General features: G+C 36.6%; 1 protein-coding gene across 1 annotated transcript in view; it reads right to left on the bottom strand.

The window, feature by feature from the left end:
• MPP7 (membrane protein, palmitoylated 7 (MAGUK p55 subfamily member 7)) overlaps nt 1-11,267 on the bottom strand; it is a 238,906-nt gene that overhangs the window by 9,760 nt on the left and 217,879 nt on the right. Inside the window, exon 17 of the mRNA XM_011949216.1 lies at nt 8,905-8,985. Coding sequence (XP_011804606.1) covers nt 8,905-8,985 — 81 coding nt within the window. The remainder of the gene's footprint in view (nt 1-8,904; nt 8,986-11,267) is intronic.

Here is an 11,267-nt window from a genome sequence, read left to right as displayed (position 1 = left end):
TTCAAACTCAAACTAGCATGGCAAAGGCCTCATGAAGTGAACTGAGAGTGGGATGTACAGGTCTCAGCCTAACCCCTGAATAACAGTAGCACAAAACATATCTAAGCCAATGAAGAAAAGGCATAAAGAACTGAGCTGAGATCTGAACCACGCACACAAGTCTTAGACTAATCCTTGCACCCTAACAGACCCAAATCAATATAACAAGGGTAAGTGAGATAAAAGAAGCTGGAAGCTAAAATATAAAAACATCAACACTCTGCAGAATATTGTAACAAGACCTAGTGTTAATACAACATCATATTCACAATGTCCAAAATGCAATCTGAAATTATTCAACATGAAAGAACCAAAAAAAAAGAAATGACCAATTTTCAAGGGGAAAGATAACAGATGGCAACCCTGAATGACCTGGAAGTTAGATTAGACAAAGTCTTTCAAGCAGGTACCATAACTATGCTTGAAAAGGTAAGGGAAAATATACTTGAACTGAACAAAAATATAAATTCTTAGCAGAGGAACAGAAACTATAAAGAAAAAACAAATAGAAATTGTAGAACTGAAAAATAAAAATATCCAATAGAAACAAATCACTAGATGGGCCCAATAATAGAATGACAGAAAAAAAGCCAGTGAACTTGCAGACAGAGCAATAAAATTATATAATCTAAACAACAACAACAAGATTAAAAATATATAGATAGAACTCCAGGGACCTAGGAGAAAACATATATGTCACAGGAGTACTAGAAGGATAGGAAAGAAGAAATTGGGGCAGAAAAATATGTTTGAAAAAATAAAGGCCCCAAACTTCTATAATTTGGTGAAATACATAAACTTACCAATTTCAGCAGCTCAGCAAATCCCAAACAGGATACACTCAGAAGGGAAAAATAATGCCTACACACATGATAATCAAACTATTAAAAGCCAAAGATAAATAAAAAATCTCAAAGCAGCTAGGAAAAAACACAGAACACATAAGTGAATAATGATTTAAACTGTCACAGATTTCTTATTATAAATCATAAAAATAAGAAATCAATAAAATAATATCTTTAAAGCACTGAAGGAAAAGACTTAATCAAAATGTGTTTCAAGAATAAAGGCAAAGAAACTAATAGAATTCACAGCCGACTGTTCTGAAAGAAATATTCAAGGAATTTTTTTAGGCTGAAGAGAAATGATAAGAAGGAAACTTCTATATTCAGGAATGAAGAAAGAACAAATAATTGTATAAATGTAAAAGTCTACTTTTTTCCTCTTAAGTTCACTAAGACATATATGACTCTTTTAAAGAAAAGTTATAATATTGTCTGATAGAGTTTTCAATGTATGCAAATATAATAATAAATTTGACACCTAAAACAAAAAGATTAGGCTGGGGGAAAGGGTCTTAAATGACTTCCAGGTTTCTGTATTTTATGTGAAATGACACCAAGTTAAACTGCAAGCAGATCATGAATGGTTAGATATGCATACTTTAATATTTAGAGCAACCAGTAAAAACCTAATCCAGAGATACTACCAGGGAGTCAACAGGTAGATTAAAATGGAAACTAAAAAACACTAAAATAATCCAAAAGAAGATAGAAAAAGAAGAAAAATACAATAAAACACAGAAGAGACACACAGAAAACAAATAATAAAATAGTAACTTAAATTCAATCATTTCCATAATTTAGTAAATACACACACACACACACACACACACACACACACACACCCAAAGGTTGGCTTAACATTAGAAAAGCAGTAGAATTCACAACATTAAGAGAATAATGGCAGACAAAACAATCATCTCAATGTATGCAGAGAAAGCATCTTTTAAAAACTTCGACACCATTCGCGACAATCTCAGCAAACTGGGAGTAACAGGAATGTCCTCAAACTGATAAAGCCAACGTTATATTAATGGTAAAAGATGGAGCTGTTTTCCCCTGAGATCAGGATCAAGGCAAGTCTGCTAAGTAACAACACTTGAAAATAACTTGAAATGGGTCAAGACCTAAATATAAAACCTAAAACTGTAAAACTTCCAGAAGAAAACAGGAGAATGTCTTTGCAACCTTGAGATAGCAAATAACTTTTACATAGAACAGAAAAATTATAAAACATAAAAGAAAAAATGATAAACTAGATTTCATCAAAATTAAACTTTTGCTTTTTAAAAGACACCATTAAAAAAAAATGAAAAGGTCAGCCACAGACTGCAAGGAAATTATGTGTAACACATTTATCAGATGAAGAACATGTATCCAAGAGTATGTAAAGAACTCTCAAAACTCAGTAACGAGACAAACAGTCCACTTTTTTAAAATGGGCCAGGCACAGTGCCTCACACCTGTAATCTCACACTTTGGGAGGCTGAGGCAGGTGGATCGCTTGAGGCCAGGAGCTCGAAACCAGCCTGGTCGATAGAGTGAAACCCCATCTCTACTATAAATATAAAAATTAGCCGGGCTTAGTGGTGCACACACCTGTAATCCCAGCTACTCGGGAGGCTGAGGTGGGAGAATTGCTTGAACCCAGGAGATGGAGGTTGGAGTGAGCCAAGATCACAACACTGCACTTCAGCCTGGGCAACAGAGCAAGACTCTATCTCAAAAAAAAAAAAAGTCAAAAGATTTGAATACACACTTTACCAAAGAAGATGGGGGGTCCCTAACCCCCAGGCCACACCAGTCTGTGGCCTGTAAGGAACCAGGCCACACAGAAGTGAGCAGCAGGCAGGCAAGGGAGCATCACCATCTGAGCTCCTCCTCCTATCAGATCAGCAGTGGCATTAGGAGCACAAACCCAGTTGTGGACTGCACATGCAAGAAACCTCGATTAGGCACTCCTTATGAGAATCTAATGCCTGATGATCTGAGGTGGAACAGTTTCATCCTGACACCATCCCCTCCTGCCCTGTCTGTGGAAAATCTGTCTTCTGTGAAACTGGTCCCTGGTGCCAAAAAGGTTGGGGACTGCTGCATAAAATCATGCTAGTCATTAGTTAATGCAAACTGAAGTACAAGATACCACCACATACTTACTACACTGACAAAAATTTAGAAGGCTGACTATAGCAAGTGTTGGCAAGGATGTGGAGCACCTGGAGCTCACATATGCTACTGGTGGTTTATAAGATGGTATAACCACTTTGGAAATCAGTGTAGTAGTTTCTCAAAAAATTAAACCATATGGCCTCACCATTCCACTCCTACTTGGCCAAGAGAAACAAAAACATATTTGTCAAAAGACTTGTACAAAAACCTTGTAATAACTTTATTTATCATAGCCAAAAATGGGGGTAGAGGAAGAAACCCCTAAATATTCATCAACAGGTGCATGGATAGACAAATTGTAGTACTTCTATACAAGGAAATGCTATTCAGAATGAAAAAGGATGAAAAAGAATGAATTATTGATGTAGGAAACAACATGGGTGAATCTTTCATTATGCTGAGTGGAAAAAGTCTGGCAAAAATGGATGCATACTGTATAATCCTATTTAGATAACATACTAAATCATTTCAAATAATCTATAGTGACAGAATGCAGATCAGTGGTTGCCTAGGAACAGGGTGGAAGGCTGGATTACCAAGGGCACATGGAAATTTTTTGAGATGGAAACATTCATTATGTTGACTGTGGTGATGTTTTCACATGTGTATGCAGATGCTAAAACTGATATAATTGTACATTTTAAATATATGCAGTTTATTCCAATTACATCTTGATGTTATAAAAAAGAATCTGAGAAGTAGGGGAAATGTAACTTAATAGAAAAAGTAATGAATTTATGAAATCCAACTAATTTAAATTATATCCCAAAGTTTAATTCCCTTTTATTTAGTTAGCAACAATATTTTAATACAATGCTTAGGTCTCTTGAAACAGTTTTTCATACCTGTTCTGCAGGTGGTGCACCAAGAGGTAGTGCTAGTCTTTAAAATGAAATGTCACACTCTTTACAGGAACAGCATGAAGTACTGGTATACTGTATTCTAAACTGGTACACTGTATTCTATCACAAAGACTAAAGTTTTACAGCAGAAAAATACCCTACTGAGTGTATATAACACAATTAATATCCAAGAATGTGAGAGATATTAAAATTAGTATAATGCCCTACTTTGGAGTTTAGGCTTAATATTCATTTATGGTTACTTAACCAATTTTGTTGTTGCTATTTGCTAGTGTTCCTTCAGCAAATAGTAGGCCTAAGTAAAAAGTATTGTTGAAAATCAAAATTGAGAATTGTCTGTGCATTGATTTCTTTCTTATGGACAGAGAAAAGATTGCCTTTATTCAATTATGATGGCAGGACACTTTGGTTGAAAATCTGCAACACATGGTTGAAAGATCACTTCCCTGACACACGGCATCCCACAGCAGGGTTAAAATATTTTTAGAACCACATCAAGGGGTAATTGAACAAGACATTTATGACATTGCCACATGCATTTAAAAGGTAATGTGTCTACAACCAAATTGTTTGCTTATCATAATCAACCTGAATTACCTAGGTCTGATGTTATTTTACTGATGAAGAATGTCAGTGCCTAATTGTAATGAGTTCCAGAGGAACCTCATGAACTCATTTACAATGAGGAATCCTGAATAAGAGATCTGAAATTCTTATGAGAAGATTCCAAGGGAAAGATGTGCCTATTAACCACAAGGCAGGCAGGACTTCGTCACAGTTCACTGAGTACCCACTGTGTAGACCAGTTAAGGCAAAATAGAAAACAAAATAGGAGTCCTCTTCCCACTTCCCCAAAATATGCCAAAATAGCTGCCCTGGGGAGACAGGAAAAAAAAATTTTAACTGGAACCCTAGTTATAACGCCTTTTTTAAAAAAAAGAAAAAGAAAATTCAAGTGAAGTATCCTATGGACAAAGAAGTTGTCTAGAACATGGATGCTTTAAAACCTACAAAAATACAAAAACTGCAATACACATCTTTCTGAGAACCACAGAAAGTGATTAATAGATGTGGTTGACTTAGAATGCCCAAATTCTAGACTACACAGATTTTGGAATCCGTCAAGTATTTGATGTCTACTGTAATACTTCTTGTTACCTATTTTATTTTAATTTAATGCACAAGAGATCCTTTTGACTGGTTGTATTAATAGTCATTCAGATTTATTGATGATGACCTATATAGCCTTAAAACAATGTTGATGTTGCTTTTCAAGGAGGAAATTTCCCACAGGCCGGGCATGGTGGCTCACACCTGTAATCTCAGCACTTTGGGAGGCTGAGGCAGGAGGATCACCTGAGGCCAGGAGTTTGAGATTAGCCTGGACAATGTAGTGAGACTCCATCTCTCCAATCAATCAATCAATAAGAAACTTCCCACAGAGGAGCAAAAGGCAGAAAACAAGGGTTTCAGCCACCACTTTCTTGAAAAGCAACTTTGAGTGTTTAATATTATTACAAGGATAATTTTTAAACATTTCATATAGCTCATTCAGCCATTTTAGCTCGAGCACCTGATTTAGCATCCGTTTAAATAATTTTTAAAAATTAAGGTAATTACAAATTCACAAGTAGTTACAAAAATAGTACAGAGATGTCCTATTTAAAATCACTTAGCTGCCTCTTGAAATATTTACGTAACTATAGCACTTTAGGAAAACCAGAAAATCAGCAAACTACCGTTAATAAACTATTATTTCCTTTTAAGATTTAAAAGCCTGAGTATGATACAATAACTCATATATACACATTAAAGTGTATATATCTTCCTTACTTTTCACACGTTTAACACCCCCATGTAGCCAGCACTCTAACAAGAAGCAGAAAATTGCTAGCACCCCAGAATCACCTCTTGGGTTCCCATTCTAACCCAACTCCTTGAGATTTCTAACAGCACATATGAATATTGCCTTTATTGCAATTATAAAAATGAAATCATACTGTCTCATTCATTCTCTTGTATCTGCCTCCTTTTGTTCAACACATTTGTGAGATTCATTCTTACTGCTGCATGCAGTTGCAGATTATTCATTCTCATTGCATTACAGTATTACATTGTATGCATGTACTATACTTCTCCATTCTGCTTATCCATTCAAATGATAAGCATTGGGGTAGTTTTCAGTTCTGAGCACTTATGAATAATGGCTAAGAATATCTCAGTACGTGTCTTTTGGTGAATGTACTTAGGCATTTCCATTGGGTGTACAGTAGGACCAGGATTGCTGGGTCAAGGGTATATGTTTGCTCAGCTTTGGTGGCCACTGCTACTTAGTTTTCTAAAATGATTGTGTTGATTTACATTCCCATCAGCAATGTGCAGGAGTTCCTTTACTCCATAACATTTTCTGGTGGATATGTAATACATGCTTTCAAAAAGAGAATTATAGAAATAAACATCAAACAATACTGGTGGTATAATCAAAGCAATCACTTTTCTCCAATATTCAAGACTCTGCCCAAAGTATTTTAGAAAGCAAAACTATCTGAAATTCTAAAATTACTCTTAAAATATATTCTTCTTTAATTAATTAAATCACAGTGGTTTGATGCTGTATTTTCCAAACATGTCTGATATCAAGAATCACCTGCTATATAAATACAGATTTTTGGGCATATCTTCTTGTAGAACTCTAAGAGATTCTTATCCTCAGGCAAGCCTGCGAAACATTACTATATGAAGATCTTTTGACATTAACATCTGTCTAAAAGTAAATCAGGGTGAAAAGTAACTACTTTGGGGATTTCTTTGGAGAGTCCCAGCCCCACAACTTTTCTGTAATATTGTCAACTTCTATAACAACTTCAGAGGCAAACATTTAAACAGCTGGGTAAATTGAGGCTAAAGTGTGTTTGTTGCCCTAGGTCCTTCCATAATATCACATCTCTCATAAGGATAGATTGCCTTATGGATATTTCTCATCTTCAAAAGAAGTCAGTTTTGACTACTTAGTGGAATACAACAAAGGTAGTCTGCAGTTTTAAAGGACTGCTGGTGTTAAACAGGAGGAAGAACATGAGAACTGGTATCAGAAAAAACCTGGTTTCGAATCCAAGTGCACCCATCATCTATGGAACCCAAGTCAACATATCCTTTCCATCCCTATCTCCTTCTCTGTGAAATAGAGATAATATCAACCATCTTATACTTGACTGGCAAGGCTACAAAAATTAAGACAAACAAAGGAGATGAATACACAGTAGGAAGTCTAAAAATTTGTTTTTTTCTTTGTAATCTGTTTTTGCATCTTCTAGGTCTCTTCTATAATTGCTCACCTGTAAGCTTAAAAATCGTTTTGTAAAATTTTCTAACAACTTCTATATCGGAATTCAGCTTTTGTAAGAGAGGTGAATAACTATGGGGGAAAAAAAAGAAACTGCCTCGTTCCACATTTTCATTAACTTTCATCTCTGTTGGTAGAAAACAGCAGTCCTATAACTTATGACTGAAAATGATTACAAACAATAATTTGGAAAAAGTAGTAAAAAGAAGGAACTTGAGGTCACAGAAAACTATAATTTTAAAATAAAGTTGAACTCTTCCAAAACTAGAGAACATCGCTAAGGGCAATATACAAGTAAATTTTTTAAAACAGTACTAAAACTGCTTGAAAAGGCCAACATTTCAATTTAGCCTTTTAGACAGCTTTCTAATATCAACATATTAAGTAGTCAAATGGCTTTTATTCTGCAGATCAAAATGTTTCAAGCATCACATTTTATTTGTAAGAATGCCTACAAAAACTACTTTTATAAAAATAAATCTAATTCTGTGTACTGAAAAGAAGCTTACCATATTTAAACTATATAGCCACGAAAAGCCCATTTAACACTATCTGCCAATTACTGCATATAAAAAGTAATTAAGAAAGGTTTATATTATAGTAAGTCTCCTTCAGCTCTCTGTGATTTGATTCTTCTAATCTTAAAGCTGGTAAAAACCTCTGGAAAACATTAGCACTTATTTTAGGAAACAGAATTGTTAGACTTTTATTTAGAAGAAAATTTGTAAGTAATAATTTGATGTCATATGTGTACTAAAATTCACCGTAAAAACCTAAGAGTAGGGAAGCTGTGATTAACAAATATTCTGCCAAAAATCTGTGTAATTTAGGGGAAATCCTTTAACTACTTTGCCTTGGTTTCCTCTTCTGTAATATGGGGATAATGTCACTATATACTTCTTGGAGCAGCTGGGAGGTCTAGATGAGTAAGTGTTCAGAACAGTGCTTGATACCATACGTGCTTGGGAAGTATTAAGCAATCATTATTAATGAGTACAAAAAGAAAACAGTTACAAAGAATGAAGATGTACTATTTGATAGCACAACAGGGTCACTATAGTCAATAAATATACAACTTAATTGTATATTTTAAAATAATGAATGTAATGGATTGTTTGTAACTTAAAGGATAAATGCTTGAGGGAATGGATACCGCATTCTCCATGATGTGCTTATTTCAGCATTTCATTCCTGTATCAAAACATCTCGGCCGGGCGTGGTGGTTCATACCTGTAATCCCAGCAGTTTGGGAGGCCAAGGCAGATGGATCATGAGGTCAAGAGATCGAGACCATCCCAGCTAACATAGCGAAACCCTGTCTTTACTTAAAGCACAAAAAATTAGCTGGGTGTGGTCGCCTGTGCCTGTACTCCCGGCTACTCGGGAGGCTGTGGCAGGAGAATCGCTTGAACCCAAGAGGCAGAGATTGCAGTGAGCTGAGATCGCGCCACTGCACTCCAGCCTGGCAACAGAGCGAGACTCCGTCTCAGAAAGAAAAAAACCTCATGTACCCCATAAATATATACACCTACCATATACCCACAAAAATTTTAAAAACAAGTTAAAAAATTTTTGTAAATAATTTTTTTTCAAACTTTTAAATTATTGTAAGTGTAGTCGTGGGAACACCGAATAGCGCAGAACTCACGGGGCACTGTCACGCCATAGTGCTGGGTGTCACTGATCAGCAGCTTTCGTTTCAGTTCATTCAGCCCTACTCCCACAGGACCTGAAAACAGATAACAGAACTCCATTATCGAAAAAACACCACATAAACATTTCTGTAACTGACATAAGTCTCTAAGACAGACTGAAAACATGGATCCAGCTTTGCATCCTAAGTAAAGAGATTATTTCCCGTTAACTCAAACTTAAGAAAATGCTAGATTTCTTTTGTTGCTTTTTTACTTTTTCAATTGAAATCCTCAGCTTTTCCTCCAAAAGGATAGAAAGATTTATATTTAAATGAGATACATTCAAGAGTATTCAGGCTGGGTGCGGTGGCTCACACCTGTAATCCCAGCACTTTGGGAGGCAGAGTTGGGCAGATTACCAGGTCAGGAGATCAAGACTATCCTGGCTAACAGATATCTCTGGCGAAACCCCGTCTCTACTAAAAATACAAAAAATTAGCTGGGCATAGTGGCGGGCGCCTGTAGTCCCAGCTACTCGGGAGGTTGAGGCAGGAGAATGGCGTGAACCCAGGAGGCGGAACTTGCAGTGAGCTGAGATCACACCACTGCACGCCAGCCTGGGTGACAGAGCGAGACTCCATCTCAAAAAAAAAAAAAAAAAAAGAATATTTAAGTATTACCAAATAATAAGCTACCCACAAGGGCCTAAAAAATATGTTCACCTAAGAAAATTCAATTGCATAATGCAGACAGTGATAATGTCAATTTTAAATATTTTTAAGTGTTAATAAAACAAAATCTTTCACCCTGACTTTATGTGGGATAAAGTTATGCATTTTATATCTGCTAAACAATCAGCCACATTTACATGTGCTGAGACCTTTTCCTGCACTATAGACTTCCTTAAGCATTTGAAAACTTGCATAGACCTTACACACTTTACTCAATCAATGTATACACACTGGACACCGATAAGGAGCAAGGCATACAGTGGATTCTGTGGACAACAGTAGATGCTAAGTGGACTCTGATCTTAAGGAAAGTCACTGGTTAATTATGAGTCTGGGGCCAGAAAAACAAAAAACAAAGAGCAGTTTCAAATATGTGTCTGAAATCAAAAGTTAGATGGGCATAAGCCCACCCTTTCTAGCATTGCTCTCCACCTAAAAGCTTCTCACAATGCTGCCATTCTCACAATTAACCGATGGTATGGCTCAGCAGGTGACGCAAGCTACAGGACCACACTGCCCTCAGGTACAGTCCCGTCTCTTCCCATCTGCTATGCCTTCACCTTGGTGATACTGGAAGGGAAAGCCAGGGGCGTAGTTAGATTTCATTTTAATTCTAAAAGTGTGCATGTTCCCTCTCCTTCTTGGGCGGAATGAATGAGAACTGAGAACTCGTGCACAGTGCCTAGCACAGCGTCCAGGTACTTGACTGTTCACTGCCTTGCCTATGTCTTCTTCCACCCTGAGGAGGTCACAGGTGGCTTTGAAAGAATAAGGTTTTACACCACAAAATGGAGAACATGCAGGTGTAAAGAGAAGTAAGGTGGGCATCCCAGGTGGAGGGAAAAGGACGAGCAAAGACAAAGAGGGGGAAGTGGGGGACTGTGCTGTTCTTGCCCTAATGCCATTTCCAGTTCCCTGACCCTTGATAAAAATACCTGTCTCCAGGTGGTCATTCACTACCACCTTCAACCTTTCTCCACACTGCTGTCCAGTATCAATTCTCTGGCAACTTTCCCTTGTTCTGTAAGACAGAAACTCTCAATTCTCCCTCTTATAATAAATACGCCATAATATCCCATTTATATCCTGAAATGGAATTAATTGCTAACATAACTTACCAATATAATTCTCCCTTCCAAATTAATACATTGCCCTAACTAAAAATAATATACGAAAGCGAGAAAAAATAATTTATAATAAAGCAATATGTATTTCAATATGTAAATGCTTGGCATGACTAGAGCAGAAAATCTAACCAAGTCAGGTTTGCACCTACTTATAATAAATAAGTTTGGATTTAAAAGATCAGGAGCTATTTTGCACAAGAAAGAACAGGAAAACAAAAGCCCAGCGGCACATGTAAATTCAGGAGTAAGAACTAGTGTTTGGATAGAAACCACAGATCAGACTTCCTTGAATATGATAAGGAAAGAGGAAAACAACTAAGGATAGCATGTCAAGGCTATTGAAGTGAAAACAACACAAATGACTTGGGTTTACCCAAAAGTAGTATATGGGGCCTGGCGCGGTGGCTCACACCTATAATCCCAACATTTCGGGAGGCCGAGGTGGGCAGATCACTTGAGGTCAGGAGTTTGAGACCAGGCTGGCCAACATGGTGAAACCTTGTCTCTACTAAAAATACA

The sequence above is a fragment of the Colobus angolensis genome, unplaced genomic scaffold, assembly GCF_000951035.1.
Source record: "Colobus angolensis palliatus isolate OR3802 unplaced genomic scaffold, Cang.pa_1.0 Scaffold293, whole genome shotgun sequence".
NCBI lineage: Eukaryota > Metazoa > Chordata > Mammalia > Primates > Cercopithecidae > Colobus > Colobus angolensis.
Note: the sequence above shows the minus strand (reverse complement) of the source record. Positions and strands in the feature narration are given on the sequence as shown.